This window comes from Schistocerca gregaria, chromosome 1 (assembly GCF_023897955.1).
Source record: "Schistocerca gregaria isolate iqSchGreg1 chromosome 1, iqSchGreg1.2, whole genome shotgun sequence".
Taxonomy (NCBI): domain Eukaryota; kingdom Metazoa; phylum Arthropoda; class Insecta; order Orthoptera; family Acrididae; genus Schistocerca; species Schistocerca gregaria.
This window is the reverse complement of record NC_064920.1, coordinates 682,612,985-682,633,211: the sequence shown is the minus strand read 5'-3', so window position 1 is coordinate 682,633,211 and position 20,227 is coordinate 682,612,985. Positions and strand designations below refer to the sequence as shown.

The window sequence follows — 20,227 nt, the reverse complement described above, 5'->3', positions numbered from 1 at the left end:
TCGAAGAAAAAAGTGCATCTTATAGTCCGTGAAATATTGGTACCTCGCTAACATGGATCATGTGGGAAAAAGCACGCTTGGCTTACAGAGATGTCGCCGAACACCTCGCTCATTTCCAACAATGGAGTTCTTGTTGCTACAGAACAGCAGTTGCTACCCTATAGTAGTATCTGAAAGATCGGGAAGCAGATGCTGAAACAAGTCTCCTATATGGCCGGAGAATTCCAATTTTTGCCGGTTTCCGCCGGTTGGAGCGAGACCCTAGAGTAGAGGAAGCAAGCAAAAAAATAGAATAGATATGTAGTTTACTTGGCTCTTATAACACATTAAATTATATCCCTTATTTAAAAATGTAACGCAAAGCATGTACATTGGACTCCATTATGCTAAAATCGACTGAGTATTTTCGATCTTCTTTTGTAAAAAAAAAAAAAAAATGCTGACTTCTTCTACTTCTGCTGTCCAGATGGATGTCAGGAAGACATACCGGGTGGTCAAAAAGTCAGTATAAATTTGAAAAGTGAATAAATCACGGAATAATGTTGATGGAGAGGTACAAACTGACACACATGCTTGGAATGACAAGGGGTTTTATTAGAACCAAAAAAATACAAACGTGCAAAAAATGTCCGGCAGATGGCGCTTCATCTGATAAAAATAGCAATAACTTGCATAACAAAGTAAGACATAGCAAAGATGACGTTCTTTACAGGAAATGGTCAATATGTCCAACATCATTCCTCAGGAAAAGCTGTAGTCGAGGAATAATGTAGTGAACAGCACTGTAATGCATGTCCGGAGTTATGGTGAGGCATTGGTGTCGGATGTTGTCTTTCAGCATCCCTAGAGATGTCGTCGGTCGATCACGATACACTTGCGACTTCAGGTAACCCCAAAGCCAATAATCGCACGGACTTAGATCTGGGGACCTGGGAGGCCAAGCATGACGGAAGTGGCGGCTGAGCATACAATCATCAAAAAACGACGCGCAAGAGATCTTTCACGTGTCTATCAATACTTTTTTTGTTCTAATAAAACCCCATGTCATTCCAAGTATGTGTGTCAATTTTTACCTCTCTATCTACTTTATTCCGTGGTTTATTACGTTTTCAAATTTATACTGACTTTTTAATCACCCGGTATTTGTGATCTTAAGTTCACTGCGAATAAAGAATTTTATGATGAGTTAAATGATTTGTTGCTCATTACATATATTCCTCACATGTCACCCACTGACTGTATTACCAAAGTTTATATTTCAGCTGATAGCTTCCGCGGGGAAGCGAAAGTTTGCTGGTATAACATTCACACGCCACCTGCGTGCAGGCAATTGCAGATTTTCTACCTTTCTTTCAGAACCGGCAGTCTAATATTATTTGTAATACGAAGTTCCATTAACTTTGTTAGGCACTGCGACACAATTCATCGAACTGTGCTACATTTTAGCACAGTTAATCATCTCCCAACTTATCTCTGTTCTACAGCGATTTCTGGGCCTAATTTCATCAGAACTGGGAAATCTAAGGTAACAGAGCGCATGTACCGTCTAAGATGGAATTTACCATTAAGTTTAAACGTGATAATTTTATTCCTATCGTAGCGTTTGTTGTATGTCCCGTCTCGGAACATTTAACATTTTATCTTGACTCCACAACATACGGGAAGTATCGCCCTCTGCAGGCTGGACTTTTGAAACTCCCAGGTTTTGGGTGGTATTACATGCAGTGTAAATATAAAATAATAAGCCTTCTGTGCCTGAATAATATTATTATGGAGTTGTTAGTGGTTGTGCCTAAAGACGGATGTACTCAACGCATCTGACATCAACTTGAACTCTCGTATAAACAAATGTATGAGCTGCTATTTGTCATTTGTTGTATTGCTGAAGCGCCTCGCGTTATACGAGCACTGGAAATGTGTAATAGTCTGTATAAGGCGTTTTTTTATGTTGTTATTCTAGCGCGAACGACGTCCTGACCTGTGTTAAAGCACCGGAAGACTTATATTTCTTTGCAGATCACTGCATTAGAATCGTTTAACTCACCTAATTCTTGTATGAAATCTCTTTAGGCGTGTCCTTCGCATGTACGTATCCAAGCGTAGAGAAAATTACTGACATATAGTTTCATAGGTGGGTGTGGGTTGGAAGAGGGAGGCGGAGACACAGCTTTGGTAGTTCTCCCAGGACCGCACGATCACCTCGGTACGAATGTGCGGGGAGTAGTTTTTCTGGAAATATTTGTGGAAGTTGCTTTCTCCAGCATTTCCATGAACCAATCATATCCCATACACCCAACGAGGTGCGGTGGAAAATGTGCCGTTTCTCTTTTTACCTGAGTAGGCAACCTAAGTGAGCTTAATCGCATTTCCCTCTGTCGGTCCCATCTATCTGACGTGTAGAAATCGAGGTTTCTGTTCAACTGATCAGCATGAGATTGATTCGACTCGACGGGGCCTTTCAAGACTCTCCAGTCACATATCAGAGCGCGAGACAAAGAACACACGGAGGTGCCAATAGCTGAGCTTTATTGACAAGGTGGAAGTACCACTGTTACGAAAGTCGTTAAATAATTCCGAGTATTGCTTTTCTATATAAAAAAGAAAAAGCACCGTTTCGGCCTGTTACCTCGCAGCCCCGGACAATACCATGATAATTAAGGTCGCCACATATTAAATATGTGAAATATGTGGTGAGGTCTGAGAGATTTCCTCTGATACATAGCATGGAGTAGGCTTCTTTGTTAGATATCAGTGATTGCGTGTTACGTGGGGCACTTTACGTCTCATTCACACACTTGAAGACACGGATGATTCTATCTCAAATGAGTGGTGTGGCATTTGGATCCAGTTGGCGTCGAAACTGATGTATTGATGCTAAAAGAAGTTTGCATATGTCATCAGGTTTTTGGAGTTATTCAGGCTGTCTCTAATGTGATGCATACCTGACTGTTGAGCTGCGCTAGGTTACGCCGTGTATTCTGGGACTGGTAAGGGTGAGTTCTGGACAGTCGGAGGCTATGGAAACTGGGATGGTCGATATAAGTATATGGGAATAGCTTGGGCAGCCATTGCGTTGGTGCTCGGCCGTGATGGTCTTCAACATCTCCGTGCAGTCGCTCCATGGTATCAGCTAACGTCGTCACCAAAGACGCGCCCACACCGCCGTTTCAGTGGAGGAAAATGCAGGCTGTGGTGCCTGTTGGCATGGTTGACAATAGTCTCATTTTTCACATGATTGCGTTTTTGAATTACTGCGCAATGATTATTACAGTGGGGTTAGGGACGTTTTACATTGCACACAAAAGGTGCAACTGCAGAAATCGCAGAATGAGGACTGTGACACATTCTTTAACAAATACATATTAAATTTCAATTTCTTCTATTGTTTTGGGGAGCATCTTCACTGTCACTCTTAAGAGGTGGCACTCTTGTATCTCCTTTTCCTCTTCCCAATCCTGTCTTTCCTCTCCAGAATATTCAGATCTGAATGCATCATTCTGTTGTCAATGTGTTCTCCTGTGGTGTATCTACAGGAAATAGTGACTAAAAAAAGATTACAAACAGCAGTTTTGAGTAGTGTCTTTATTAACTGCTTCAGCCTTTAGCGTCGTGTAGTATGAATAAGATTTCCAACTTTGTTTACAATAGAATAATTTATTCTTCTTTCTTTCTTTCGGTTTTTCACGAGTTTCATATGTACCTAACATTGTAATAAAGGAATTTGATGTATAATAGCAATTAAATTTAATAGAAATCTGCCATTTCATTTATAAACATAAAATTTTTCTGTATCTCTTTCCCTTTGGAAATATTGCATAGCCTTAGTGTATTTTTCAGAAATACGTCTGGAATCAAAGTTGTCGTTTACCGTTCACCAATATTCAACGTGCCGTCCACGGGGCGCACATCGGAGATCCAGAGGATGGACACACTAGTCCCGTACTTTTGCGGGCATGTATCAAGTCAATGCTCACACTAGTGTTGCCATATGTCGTCGCCATACACCCAGTGTTCTTGGGAGGGGAGCCACAAAAACGGAGTCTTTCACAAACACACACGAAAAAGAAAAAAAAATCACCGTAGGCCCCTTACGGCTGGTCCATTGTCCAGGCAGCTCACTGCGAAAAAATACTGTTAGATGTAGACGTCTGCGCGGTGGCGCTCCGCCCTGTTGAAAAATGAGATTTGCTGCATATTTTCGCATTGCAGCTGCACTAGGAAGACACCTGCCGGCAACCACTTGATCTGTCAACTTAAAATTGGTGCCAAGATAATCTTTTATTTTCGATGCTTAACTTAAAATTTATCTCTAGTTTCTATCTTTACCTATGTAAAAGACAAAGTCTTATGAAACTGAATGAATCTTTTTGTGACACCCTACATTTTAATCGTTTACTGTCAGTGTTATAAACACTGTAGCCTGGATATTGTTACCTTGGGTTGTAAAGCAATTTTGCGGTAATATTGGCGGAAGTTTGCCTTTGTTCTTGTCTTTTCCTCGCACGAACATTTGAAATTTTCCGTGCTCTTGTCTCTACACACGTGTTTCTGCAACGCTTTTACGTTGCCACGGGACTAGGTGCGCTTTCGCCAAGTCCTGGTCATTGCAGTAAACGGTCATTACAGTAAACGGTTCGTGCGTCCTGTCTGACCTTCGGCTTTTGTAACTTTGTACTGTGTACCTCAGAAACAGTCTGGGTTGCTGGTGTTCTTACGTTGAACTGATCATGACGATGTCCATGGTATCTCATGATGTGACACTGAGTTGTCCAACGTACGCCGGGTAGTTCATTACGCTCCCCATATTTCTAACAAAACATGAAGCGTTACTGATGCGTCGGGAATGCTAATTTAACAAGCGTAATAGCACTAAAACATGGATATGAGTATCGCAGTGCCATATATTGAGGCAAACTCAAAGCAAAACATCATTTCGTTTATGGCCAAAGTTATTATGGTCTTTCACTTATATGTAAAAAATTCGCAAACGTTGCAATAAAAAACAGGCACCGCTGTGAATTTGTGTTTGTTGCATATTTGACCATATGTTGATGTGGCTGAAATGTAGCCAACATTCTGATTTTTCCTTTGAACTTGGCAGGGGATCGATACATGCCTACAGGTTCTAGAAAATGGGTATTATGTAACATGTTCACTTCCGATAGCACACGAGCGGGAATGAAATATTCATAACAACCCTCATACTACGTAAACCATTCGAAATATCAAAACGAGATTTTGGCACATGATAGCACGAAAATACGAAAGTATTTTGTCATATGGTTAACGTACGGAACTGTATCCACTGTGATGTAGCAGAAACTACTGTTTTTATTTTACGTTTTTCAAATTAGTGCTGTAATGTTAAGAGTCATCGACAACTAACGAACAGAGAATTTGCTAGTATGAAAAACACGAAATTTCTTCTCTTATGTCACTGTAAAGTGACAGAATTTTCTGCACTACAGTTATCGTTGACACACGAAAAATTACAAAAAATAGCATACCATCTTTCCACTCCTATCCCTGCACAGAGTATGGGAGTGAATCATCTGACTGCAAATATCTCTTAATTCATGAGTGAAAGTGCCTTTGACGAAGAGCTTGTAAAGTTCTGCAAGCTGTCAGTTTGTTCACAGCTTCAGATTTGTAAAAGATTTTTAGTGGGTCAGTTCCAGTCTGCAGCAAAAATGCAGAATTGTTGAAATAGAAATAAATTTGATGCCTGTTTATTTGTGGTTAACATGGCTACAAACGTATGAACTGCATGAACTTTATGAGCTGCAGGACACACAACTCATTAAGGTTAAAATAGCTTATAAATATATATAATACATCTTTAACACACCAAAAGAATAATAAAAGCTGAAGACGTTCTTCACTTCACTTTGAATGGAGATAGGAATAAAAAGATGGTACATTACCTGCTGCGAATCATTTTCATATTTCTCAGGTCAAGGGCAGAAACAAAACCCTTTGGTAAGTTTCAGACCCAGCTGTTCACAATTAAAAGTATGATGAGCTAGCAAAACTGCAAAAGAATAGCCGATTTATTTTTGTCTGAAACGTTAACCTTCTCTCATTTGAAGAAGCATCATAAACTATGAGTAACAGCTACAACTCTTTTGTTGATAGGTATAATTTTGCTTCTTTTGCTTGCACTCGGAATTCCACTCCCACATGACATTTTTTCTTAACAGCCGTAACAAACAGTCTTGGCTTCCTAACTGATTGGGTAAAAATCGTCGAAGAAATGAAACTAAGCCGATAAATGACTTTAATTCTGTTCTGTTCTTTGGATAAGCATATCTGTTAATTGCATCCATCTTTTTAGGATTTGGTTTTATCCCTTCAGGAGTAATTATATGCCCAAGCAATTTCAACTGGTTATGAGCAAAATTGGATTTGCTCAAATTTACAGTAACTCCGTATTCCAAAAATTTCGCAAGAACTCTTCTTAATAAGTCCAAATGTTCCTCCCAAGTTTCAGAAGCAATTAGCAAATCATCCACATATAAAGTAACTTCATTCAAAAGGTCTCTGCCCAGTTCGGTATCTAATGCCGACATGAAAACACCACCGCTTATTTTCAACCCAAATGGCATGACGGTAAACTGGTAACTTCGGCCCAGAAAAACGAATGCAGTATATTTTCGAGATTCTTTCGATATTCTAGTTTGCCAATATGAACTACTAATATCCAAAGAAGTTAAGAAGCGGGCACCATAAAACTTTTGTACTAACTCTTCTAGGTTCTCCGGTCGCGTTTGTACAGGTATAATGATCTTATTGATCTCTCTGGCATTCAACACCAATCTAATGTCACCATTGGGTTTAATTACAGCCACAAGAGGGTTACTATATTCGGAATCTGTGGGCTCAATAATACCCCACTCTAACATTTTATTGATTTCCTTTCTGACTATTTCTTTCTTTATCCATGGGATAGAATAGGAAGTACGACAAAACGGTTTATGTGCATACGTCTTTATATGGTATTCAAAGTCTTTTATTACACCCGGACGTTTACTAAAAATCGACTGATATGCTTCCAAAAAGTAGTACAATTCGTCCCTTTGGATAACAGATAAATATTCTGATTCTAACACCTTTTCCTGCAATGACATTTTATCCATCATTTCTTCAGAACATTCAATAAGGCAGATATCATACACATTTTCATCATCAATACTGACATATTTTACCATTAGATCCATAGACAATTGATTTGGAATTAGTCGGCCCTTTCTCATGGTGGCTGTCAAACATTACCATTGGAATTAAATATACATTCGCATTTCTCTAAATTAATTATTGCACCGGTCTCACATAAAAAATTCAAACCCCAGATACATGGTACTGTCATTTTAGGAACAACCAGGAATGTACTTTCTATTTGAGCCCCCCGTATTGTAACGTCGACACGTACCTATTTCACAACTTTTTGCATTTTTGCGATGAGCGCGCCAGACACGGTACATCCTGTGATAGGAAAAGTGGGCTTTTTTAACCCTCGGCTTATCTGTTTTAAACAGTCCAGCGTCATGACACTAATAGTCGCTCCAGTATCAATTAATGTTTCAACATCAACATTATTTATACTTGTTGGAATTATTGCCTGTAAAATTTGTCCGCATTTATTAGAAACTTCAGGTTTTTCTTCAATTAATTCATTCCTTATATCCTGATCATTATTGTACCTTAATACTCCCAGTTCAAATTGATGCCTGCCTTCCTTCTCCTTTCCAGTCAACCTAGGAAGGCATTTGGTGATGGTATTAGTTCAATCTACCTCGTTGAGTCATCGATGGGGGTTCATGAACTTCCACAATCCGTGCAGTATGATCCGAGTTATGGTATTCACCGCGTCGCACATTGGAGGCTTCTTTGCCCATATGTATTACTCCTTGTGCTGTATGAGGACTCGAGGCATTTGTTCCATCCTGCCGATGAACATTATGCTTCGAATTATCTTCCCAAGGTCGAATACAGTTGGGTTCCTCACTTGGGTACCAGTTACTCTTATTAATATCACTACTATGCACATTCGCGTCACCATATCGACGTTTACCTCTAGCACAGTAAGTATCTCTTCCATATTTAATATAATCATTGTTTTTATTGCAACCATAGGACGAAGATTGTCCACGCTCCTGTGATGCGGGTTTGACCTGGTTTTCGGTATTATTATTATTATCATACGTTAAATTATTATTATAATTATTCGTATTACTACGAGTGTGAGTCGACATTTGATTACTACTCATTTGTCTTGCGTCTTCCATAATCATATCTATAGAGTCAATCACCGACAAGAATTGTTCGACATCGTGGTCAGGAACATTTATTAACTTTTCACGTATATTTATGGGCAACCTTCCCTTCAAAATTCTGATCACTTCCTTGTGATAAATCGGATCACTCCAATAACGTGTCTTATTTATGTACTTTTCAAAATATTGCCTTAAAGTACTCCTTTTACTCAGGTTGATATACTTCTTTTCTTAATTTCTCTTGTTTACTCGACGACCAGTATTTAGCCAAAAAAATTTGTTCAAACTCAGCGCAAGTATGGCAACTTTTACTTACTTTGGCGGCCCCATAATGCGGCTTCTCCGGTAATTTTGGATACTATAAATTGAAGTCGGCCGTGTTCAGACCAGCTACGTGGAAATATTATTTGAAATTATTGATAAAGATTTTCGGATGCAGGTTGTTCTTTTCAGTGGAGAATGTTGGGAATTGTCTACTTTTAAAAATGCTATTCTCCACCTTTAAAGAAGACAAATATCCTCGCTGGCTAAAAGAATCATCCTCTGTACCAACCGAGTCATCAACTTCCCAATGCAAATTTTCACCACAGTTATACTTCGTATTATCACATGTTCGGTTGTTTTTCGACCTATTCCCCGAACGTTTGTCATCAGTCAACAAATTTTGTGATGACTTTCGTTCTAACTCTGCCAATTTATGATTGGTTTCCTTTTGCCATTTAGGGAACTCATTAACTATTTTGTCTTTTATTTTCTGAATTTCGCTAGTGAACAGCTTAATTAATTCATCATTTCTACTTAGTTGCTCATTGATATTTTCATTTGGTTGGGATCCAATAGTAGTCTTAACCTTGTCTACAATTTCATTTCCTTTTATTTCTATCCATACTATCAAGTCTTTTAGTCTGATCTACCAAATACTTGTCAATCCCTTTACGAGCATCGGACTCAAACTCGACTATTTGTTTCGAAAGCTCTTCTGTCTGTAAGCTAGCATTGAAACAGCTACTTTCACACTTAACCATCCTATTGGACAGGCCATCATAACTCTTCGAAACTACCTCATATTTCTTTTCTACATCACGAAGTTTTCCCATTAAATTATTATGTTGCCTTTCTAAGGTGTTAAAAAAACTCTACATCTAGTTCTCCAAATTTCGCATTTAATTGAGTCTCCCAGTCCACCTTTAATTCTTTCTTGGTATTTTCCAGTTTATGATCAAAGGTGTTCGAATCCATTTTACCTTCTAATGGACCAAATTTGGCCTCAAATTTTTCATTTAACTTTTGATTGTCCTCTTTTAATTGCTTATTATCTTTTTCTAGCGAACAAAGTCTTCCATTCATTACACCCATTTGAGTATTTATTGATACTAGCATATCAAACATTTTTTGATTAATATTTCCATTTTGAGAGTCAACTTGCTGATCTACTTCCGAAACCTCAAGATCTCTATGTTCTCCCTCGCTGCTTACCTTACGTATCATTGTATTTGAATCTCCTAACGGCTCTAAATCAATAACTGTATTATTATCTGTACATTTCTCCTGTCCCACATTGAGCTCATGGAATGCATCATCCATATCCTCTTCACTTTCCTCTCTCTCTCTACTCATTACTCTACTCAACTCCACATTATCATGTATTCATTTGGTTCGTTTTGACATGATTATTCACTACCAAGACATACACTTATTTACACTATGTATTTTATATACATTTATCTACCAAAATCACAAGTCTCAACTTCCCTTTTTTTTTAATAGTTATACTGTTATTTTAATCATACCTGGTAGTATCGCTCACTTTTAGCAATTACTGAAGAATACCCCTTTCATTGGACAGATTCACTGGCTGCTGCAATATTTTCTAACTCTGGGGTTCGTGAATCCGGATGACACTCGACTCGACGCAGCAATCCTCCTCGATCGAGCCCCACGATGGGCGCCACTTCTACCGTACCTTCCTTCGTCGTCGGCGTTGTCGTTGTTAGCGTGAGACACCGTTATACCAAGAGGAAAGGCGCGTCGATCTTAGAGCATGAGATGTGATGACCTTAAGCCATTGACAACACACAACGGTCACGGTAGCATCTGATTCCAGAATAGCTGCAGTAGTTAGGATCTACGAACTATCTATCCCCTCTTGACCAGGTTCCCAAAACTTAACTCGTAAAGACATCCCTTCAAAGCAAATTGTCAAAACGATCGTCTATAAAGGCTTCGTACAACGAGAAGAAATGTTACAGTTTGTGGAATAATAACAGATACAACCAAACTATCTTGTCTCTTCTGTTTTATTTAACATAACTTCGTTCACAGTTTTATTTCGCATTCACCACTCATTCACCGAAACCCTTTTATGAACAGTTTTGGTTGCTTGACACCAACAGTCAATGATAATGATACAGCTTTTCTCCTTTTCATAAACTGAAGCCCGCTCTCCACGATATAATAATAATAATAAAAGGTCTCAACATCGCGTCCCTCGTGAGATGCGAATAGACTTATCCCGGAATTGACCGCCCTGTAGGTGTACTCAATTTAATGACCACACTTCGCTATCCGCGATTTCGTGTAACTAAATGTCCATTTGTTAGTTGATTGTATACCGTAGCTATTTAAAACTCGCCCCTATATTTTTTCACAACGCACAATTAGCACTTCTTTACTTGTTTATTTCTAAGAGTAAACAGAAAAAAAGACGCCGTATCATCAGCTTCGTCGATATAAAGCAAAACACCTTAATATGCCCAATTGTACCTCTCCTTATAGGATCGGCTACTTTACTCATTAATTTACCACATATTATTTCGAATAACACTAAACAGGTATCGCTGTTATATTTTAATTGTATTCAAAAGCGTGTTATTATTATTATGGCTGACCAAATTGTAACAAATCGCGCGGCGTGCGTTTTTAACGATAGCTTTACACTCACCCAGCCTTTATTCAGGCAATATTATATATAAATATACAGACAGGACCGAAGGATCGATTTCTCTACCGCAACCAATCGAGGCAAATACGCTATTCAAGTTCCGTTACATCTATCTTGACTCGTAATGTTACAAGCTTATAGAAAATCATATTTTGTTGATTAAAGAAGAAATTTTATGTTCTTTGTACTAGCCAATTCCCTTTTCGGTAGATGTTGATGACATCTATAACATCACAGTACTGGTTTGGAAAAAACAATAGTTTATCCTACACAACCGTAAGTGAAGTTCGATTATGTTTAACCAAATGGCCAAATACTCTCCTCTTTATGTGATATTATTTGGCAAAATATTGTTTCGATATCAGGCATATTATGAACATTTCATTCCCGCCCGTGTGCGATTAGAAGTGAACGTGCTGCATAATATCCATTTTCTCAACCCTGGAGGCAGATATTGATTCCTTCCCAAGTTTAAAGAAATATTCGACACGCACAGCAACATACGGTTTAATACGCACCAACCGTTAATTCAAGCGACTCCTATTTTTGATTGAAACTTTATCGAATTTGTTATTTGTAGGTAAAATATCACAATAACAATGGTCAGTAACGAGGTATTGGGCACTTCATCATGGAGCTCTAAAATTACAAATTTTGATGCAAACGAGTTGTTCAGTTTCGAGTCGTGTCCTACTACAAGAACTAAATTTTATGGGTGATATTAAATACATTACATCCCACGAAATCGATGGTTACAAGACCTTATTATACCCCAGAAAATTGATTGTTACCCATTAAGATATAGAAGTGTGCGAGAATTTTGTAAAAAGAACTCTGTACTCCAGATTCCAGAGGGTTTAGGGGTGGTTGGGGGAGGAAGGGCCCCCTCTTGTCCCATCCTCTACACGTGGGGACGCCTGTGGTCCCCTCTACCTTTTCTACTTGCTTCCTTCACGCCTGGTTGAAACCCTCAGTCGACAGGAATCGGGTAAAACGGAAAGCCTTTGATCAAATACCATATTTGTTACGGCACCGGCGCGCCGCCCTTCGAACCTCTGCAATAACGTAGCGAAGTAGCAGCCTGTACTCCATTCTTGAACATACGCGAGCTGTGTAGGCAGCAGCTGTGTGTACCAAACGCACCGTTGCCACGTAGCAGTCGTAAAAGTGTGTAGTTATTAGTCGCGAGGGCCGAAGGGAAGGTTTAAAGACTTCCTCTCGTAGGCATCAGATAGGAACACGCTGGCTAGGAGAACTCAGGCACCTCTCCCGGTTAATTCTTAAACCATCTTTCATTCTTGTCTTTTTTCAGTCGATTACTGCGCCCCCGCCCCTGTGCCAGCGCCCGTATCGGAGGTCTATCTCGCCACGCCCTCGATACGACCCCGCATTCCTGACTGCCTTCTAAAACGTAGATCTCGTGCCCCTCCAGTAATGGCACGCCTACGCCCATCTTCCTATGAGGCGAGAAAAGGGCCCTAGCCCTTAGGCACAATTCTGATACTGTAGTGCAATCGATAGAAGTCTTTCTCAACGATGCAAATTCTTTAACATCTCTCTATCGAGAGAGCCTTGTCACTTGCTGCCCTATGATCAATGAAGGAAAACTGTTCTGAAGAAACTGTATTGGAGCAAAATGCTCGTTCTCAAAATGTTTTAATGTTTCAACGGGAAACCAACTTCTCCGTTAAAATTCGTAACATTTATTCCTGCAATAATGTACATGGACATAGGCCGAACAAGAGAGGCCCGCTACCAGCTCCCGTCCCCTACATAAATATTTAGGTACATCACACACTTGGTATCTAAAAGACAGGCGTTTTCTTCCCCACAGAGTTCTGACCCATTCCTATAAAAATATGTCTATGTTTGCAGTGAACTACATATAACCGTCGCCTCGGTTGGAGTCATTTTCCTGTAGAATGACATTTCCACTCTGCAGCGGAGTGTGCGCTGATATGAAACTTCCTGGCACATTGAAACTGTGTGCCGGACTGAAACTCGAACTCAGGACCTCTGCCTTTCGCGGTCAAGTGCTCTACCAACTGAGCTACCCAAGCACGACTCACGCCCCGTCCTCACAGCTTTGCTTCTGCCAGTACCTCGTCTCCTACCTTCCAAACTTTACAGAAGCTCTCCTGCGAACCTTGCAGAACTAGCACTCCTGAAAGAAAGGATATTGCGGAGACATTGCTTAGCCACAGCCTGGGGGATGTTTCCAGAATGAGATTTTCACTCTGCAGCGGAGTGTGCGCTGGCAGATTAAAGCTGTGTGCTGGACCGAGACTCGAACTCGGGACCTTTGCCTTTCGCGGGCAAGTGCTCTACCATCTGAGCTACCCGAGCACAACTTACGGCCCGTCCCCGTCCTCACAGCACAGGAGAGCTTCTGTAAAGTTTGGAAGGTAGGAGACGAGGTACTGGCAGAAGTAAAGCTGTGAGGCCGGAGCATAAGTCGTGCTTGGGTAGCCCAGTTGGTAGAGCACTTGCCCGCGAAAGGCAAAGGTCCCGAGTTCGAGTCTCGGTAAAACACACAGTTTTCACCTGCCAGGAAGTTTCATTTTCTTGTGTTTGAACTGATTTTCTTCCTCAAAATTAGAATATCCACGATTCAGAGGTCTGGCTGCCAGTGCGATCTTCCGTAAGTTTCATATCAAACATGACAAGGGACCTGCAGACTTTCCCTCTTCACTAACTCCTGCCTCCACAGTTGTCCTCTGTACGAGGGAGTGCTGAAAAGTAACGCTTCCGAATTTTTTATGTGAAAACTCTTAAAGCATCTTAAATAAAACAGATTTTATTAACAGTCTATATCTTTATTCTTAATGTCTACATATCTGTTTCGCAATATAGTCACTAGCGACGGACACATTCCTCCCAACAAGAGACCGGTTCGTTGATGTCGTCGCTGTAGAATGTTTGCCTTTGCTGACGGAGCCACAACCTCACCTCTGCTTGAACCGCTTCATTACTATCAATGTGAAGTCCTTGAAGATGTTCTGTAAGCTTTGGAAACATTACAAGCTCTGTCACACACGTTGAGGTTAGCTCCACCATTTGCTTCATTACAAGCATAAAGAAACCAACGTCCCACATTACTGAAGTCGATACAGTCATCATCGTACACCTCTGTGGACTTCGATTGAAAGTACGTTTTCTGCGGTTAGGAACTCGATTAGAGCTGTTTATCACGCACCTACATAGTTAAGTTACAAATCGCCTTGTTACACGCTACAATTCGGAGCTCCTTAGCAGAATAGGGTCACAACTTGCGTTAGCGAAGCAGGAAAGTCGACCGATTAATATGCATGACATGTAATTCCTCAGTCGATGTTAAGAACGGAATAAGAAATTCCGGCACATTACTTTTCAGCACGTCCACGTACATAACGTGCGCTGCCGTCCTAGTTGCCAAATTCTGTAAGATACATTAAACCATCTCGTTTTAGCTCCTATTGGGCCATACATGCAGACGATGAAAATGAAAGTTTTTCTTTCGGTGATTGTCATTATCCTGATGACTAGTCTTGACTCACTTTTAAACATAACAGAAATCGTAGAATTTATGTAGTTTCAAGGTCGTGTCAGAATAACCCCTTCAAGAAAATTTTATTGTCGATATGTAAATCTAATTTTAACATATGTTTCTTTTTTCATTTTTATTATTTTCAGTATTAGCAGTTATGATTTCAAGAAGCATACAATATTTCACAGTTTATAAATTGTCAAATGACTCAAGTGTCTAGTAATATTACGCACGGAAAATGGCTAAACCTGTCATTTTGTAGTGAAAATACCCTGTAAAAAATGGTTCAGATGGCTCTGAGCACTATGGGACTTAACATCTATGGTCATCAGTCCCCTAGAACTTAGAACTATTTAAACCTAACTAACCTAAGGACAGCACACAACATCCAGCCATCACGAGGCAAAATACCCTGTAGTCAAAAAAACATTGATTTTTGTTTTTCATTTTGTTTTCAGTGTTACATTCCGTAGTTCAGCTATAAACAGAAAAATTTTAACTAGGCGAAAGTTCTATAAATTTGAAAAATGTTTATACTCGTATTGCCTTTTGTCTGTATGGCCAACACGAGGTAATTTCTCAGTTTTGTATAATTCATTGAACCATGTGCATCTTCCAGACATAAATGGACGGCCAACTCTGAAATGAAAAGAAACGTTATTCAGAGGACATTAGTTCAGTAAATAAGATCTTATTTATGACTATGAATTAATAACCCTTCTTACTGGCATCTAGTAATTGCATATAAAGTAATAATTCTCCCAAAAGCAAATCCTGTGTCATAACTTATGCACCGTCATGTTCGTTTCACTACACGCTGCGTGTTATTCTGTAAATACATGGGACAGTTGCTTTGTCTTATCGTATTTTAATACATTTTTGGAAATAGTGTCGTAATGAAATAAATAGGCTACCAATTTAGATCTTTTTCATACATCTGCTCGAAACAGTGCTGGAGGATGAGTCAATAAAGACGTAGACACCATTCAGAATAGCGCGAGTGCCATTGTAACTATAGTTTCACATAACGTTTTGGAAGAGACTGAACCGAAACAAAGCTATGTGACAAGGAAACCACTAAGGAAAATTGGTAATGAATCACAAACAATAATTTTTATCTCGTTCTGCACCATTTTCTTCTCTCGCTGCACGCAGATGTTTGTGAATCGACGTTTCTCGAGACGAATAGTTCGCCAATGATATGCAAGAAAATAATGCCTGTGTATTTGTGCTTGGTTATAGGCATCGTTGAATGAAAGACCGTGTTGTGGACTTCAGTCATCCCAATTAAAATGTTATGAATATGTATCAGGACCTTTGTTCTCTTTAAACGATTTCAGCTGTTTCCCAACGCCACTGACACAATAACACACATTTCACTCATCTTTTCAGAGGTACTAGAATTACCATGGGGTAATTCACCTGGGTTTTCCTTTGTAAAGGGAAACTTGAAGACGGAGTTAAGCATTTCAGCTTTTACTTTCCTACCCTCAATTTAAGTTCATGTCTCATCCATAAGTGACTGGATACTAACTTTGGTGCCACTAACAGTCTTTACATACGATCAGAATTTCTTTGGGTTTTATGAAAAATCATTTGACAATATGCTGCTACGGTAGACATTGGAGGCTTTGCTTTTTGGGCTCTTGACATCCAAACTTGTTTCATTCCGCATTGGCCACACCCGGTTGACGCACAGATATTTACTGAGCCGTGAGGACCTGTCGTTGCGGGGTAGCTTTGACTGTGGTCCACATTTTGTTGGCCTGTCCGCTTTTAGCTGTGCTCAGGCAGACATTTGCGCTGCCTGATACGCTCCCTGCCCTTTTAACAGATGACACTGTCATGACAAGCTTAGTTTTGCGTTTTATTCGGGCAGGGGTTTTTTGTCACTTTATCTGAATGTTTGTCTTTTTTTTGTTATGAGTCTGTCCTTTGGCCTACGATTATAGACTGGGTTATTTTTTAGTGTGTTTCTAGGTATTGGGTTTTTCCTTTTTTGTCTCTATGGTCGGCCAACCACTTTCACACTCTGTGTGATTTTAATTCCTTTTGTCTGGTCTCGGTCTGCGTCTTTCTTGTCCTCTGTCGTCTGTTGTCAAGTCCATTGTTCGTTTTTATTCCGTGTGGGTGTTTGAAGTTTTGAAAAAGGGACCGATGACCGTAGCAGTCTGGTCCCTTTAATCCCACAAACCAACCAACCATCATCTCCCTATCTATATCATATGCTTTGTTTTACACCTATTATACAGTAGACTCGGTTTCTTAACAGCAACTGTACACCACGGGGCGTCCCTCTCTTTACGAACTGTTCCACACGGTACGTACTTACCCAGTGCACGGTCATCTATTTTTTTAAAACTTGAGTCACTGTTCCTCTACGTGCTCCTGCCCCGTGTTCAGAGTTTCCAGTTCCTATTTGAGATATGACACTACTGCTTTTTTATCTAGTTTACTGAAAATAACATCTTTCTACTTGTTTTAGTTGCCATTTGTACTTTGGTAAACATTGTTGACAAATATCGTTGACACAGCTGCCTCATGGCACTGATACCACTTTTAATGCGGACAGTCTCAAAATGGTCAGGTGTATTCGTTGCCATTAGATCTAATACATTTCCACCATGAGGGGTTCCGAACTACCTTGTTTTAAGTAGTTTTCAGAGCAAGCGTTTGGTAATGTTTCGTAGGATGTCTTGTCACGTCCACACTAAAGAAAGTGTAATTTTCCCAGTCAATTGTTGAGTGATTAAAGTCTCCTCCGAAGATTACAGTATGATTAGGGAACTTGCAAGCGAACTGAGGTTTTCTCTAAAGTTTTCAGTTACATCAGGAGGTGAGTCTGGTGGTGGGCAAAACGACCCAGTTACAATTTTATGCCCGCTCCTGATACTGTGTCTTGCTCAAACAACATCGCATGCAGCTTGGTGGATCTCGGTCGATTTGAGTATCTTGTCTACTGCGACAAATGCACCACCTCCATTACCCGTTAGCTTACCCTTTCGACGTACACTTAAATGTTGCCCGCAAATCTCACAGCTATCAACTTCAAGTTTAACGAGCTTTCTGTACCTAATATTATGTGATTTCACCTGCTTTTGAGGAGAGCTTCAAATCTGCCACTTCGTTGCGAATGCTTCTACAATTAACTACTACGATTTTAAAGCTGTTCAGTGTAGATAATTATCAGTACGGACATGACTGTGCTGTGTTTGTTTATTGACGAAGCAGAAGGTAGAAGATAAACAATTAAAGGTGCATATCCATAGATACCTCCCCCAATTTGTACCAAGGTAATGTCCATGCTTAATGCCATATGTAATATCTTCTGTTCACTATCAAAATTCGCTGCTGAGAAGTTTTGAATAACGGCTACAGTGTAATAATAAGGAACTGTAGGTTCGAAACGTATCTTTTTTTTTTTGCCGGCCCAATATTTGAGATAAACATAACTTTTCCCGTCAGAAATCACACCGACCAGCTTTAGCTCGAGTGTTACTGTACTGTATCTACATTTATACGTCGCAAGTCGGCGTATGTTGTGCGATGAAGCGTACGTAGTAAGCAAGTAACACTTTTCTCTGCCTTTATGTTCCATCGCTGAAGCATACGTGGGAAGAATGAAGAACAACACGTCTCCGTACAAAACAGAATTATATCAACACAGTAATGACAGGAAATGGCAATGGGAGGAAGAAGATACATTTACATTGCATGGTCCATCTTACAAAATCCTTCTCGGAACTTTAACACATCACGTGTTAGCGAGTTCAGCGATGGAAGCAATTAGGCACACAGTGTATATTTTCGTTCATGATCGACCTATTTTAACCTTTTGATTCCCACTAAGATGCATGTGTGCCGCGATGATTGTCAGAGAACCAGTGGTAATTTGTTGTACTTTATTGCTACGTATCAAATGTCCCTCTGGTAAAGAGATGCCTGCTAATGGACTGTAGAATTATTATGATTGGGTCGTTCTCTGGAACAACGACTTAACTGAAGTATATTGATATCGAGATACACAGCATAATACCTTTTAAATAGATCTTTTATTCATTTAAAACTCTTATACACGGACTAAATTTCAGTTAAATATGAACTAAATATTAAGTAACATGTAAGAATTACTGATTTGTATTTCAGTTAAGTTGCTATTCCAGAGAACGCCACAATTGCAAATTGCACCAGTAGGCTGTGCTGTTTTCAAGTTTCATTGTAAATTCTCTGTTCGGTATTGTCGCTTCGATTATTTGTGCCTGTGAATAGGCAACCCAGTGGACAGCCCTTCAAAGAGTGCTGCTGTTGAGACTTCCCGGACAATTCGTGCCAATGAATTGTGCATACAGTACGTATTGACATTTAATGCTTCACAAAGGTTGCCCGTATTGAGCACCTGTAATGATAGTTACAAACTTGGAGGGAAGCTCCATCCACTGACGTGTGTCTGTTTTCTGTATGTGTCAGTTTCTGCGCAGTCAGACAGTCTCCGGACATGTCCGAAAGAAAAGACGCCGAGTATATAATAATTAAGGCGAGACTGTCCAATTATACCTGCAGTGCAGATGAACACCACGACCGAACTATCACGGGAATCGGCGAAACGCAGCGAGTAGAGAGGATAATGGAGAGGGGCAGCACCTCAGTAGTGTGCGATAAGTTGAGAATTTGGGTCTGGCGGGAGGGGTGCTAGAGTATCTAGTGCCGCAGTTGTAGTGACGATTGTGGTCGGATGGTTTCAGTGGCCAGAGCATCTGCCTAGTAAGCAGGAGCCAGGTTCGAATCTCCACCCGGCACAAATTTTCAACTTTTCTCATTGATTTCAATCAATGCCCGCTCAGAAGGACATGTCCGAAAGAACAGACGCCACATATACACGAATAATAATATCCGCTAATAGTAAATTCCTGAGACAGAAATGACAATGTTTATGCAGACAGTTCCTTATGCTACAAACACATGTCGTTACTGGTTGCGGTTACTTAACAGTGAAGCAAACTTTGAAATATTCCAGATCCTATTATCAACTGAGATTAATAATCTCAGAAACAAGCTTTATTCTTTGCTTCTACGTTTCACAAGTGAGTGACTTTCAGTGTGTGTTGTTATCTCGACAAAACTGCGTCGTTACAAGTACCAGTGGATATTTGTATGGTGGAATGTCACACAGCGGTCTCTTTACATCTTTAAAGTATGAGCATCTCTGCTGTTGAACATGATTTCAAGTATCATTCAAAGGCACATCAAAAGCTCCTCTAATCTACTATAAGTGGGCTGCTTCTGTGTTGCCAGCGCTATGTAGCGCTTTGCATTGGATCTCTGACTGCGCGTTCTTTGTAACAGACTCTGTGGTTGGTTGGACTCGTTGGACGTTAATAGCCAGGAGTGCTGGGCAGTTGGAAGTTAGTCGCCAGCAGTGATGGAAGTACTGTTGGGCAGTTGGAGGTGTACAGCCAGCATTCTGTAAGAGTCGTTAGTTGACGAGCT

The 20,227-nt window shown here is 40.1% G+C and overlaps 1 protein-coding gene across 2 annotated transcripts in view; it reads right to left on the bottom strand.

Moving 5' to 3' along the window:
• Positions 1 to 15,139: 15,139 nt before the first annotated feature.
• Positions 15,140 to 20,227, bottom strand: part of LOC126363410 (USP6 N-terminal-like protein) — a 273,601-nt gene continuing 268,513 nt past the window's right edge. The window contains exon 12 of one of the 2 annotated variants that reach the window (XM_050007960.1): positions 15,140 to 15,379. In XM_050007960.1, coding sequence (XP_049863917.1) covers positions 15,253 to 15,379 — 127 coding nt within the window. In that variant the 3' untranslated portion in view covers positions 15,140 to 15,252. The remainder of the gene's footprint in view (positions 15,380 to 20,227) is intronic. The other variant, XM_050007959.1, reaches the window with a different exon arrangement.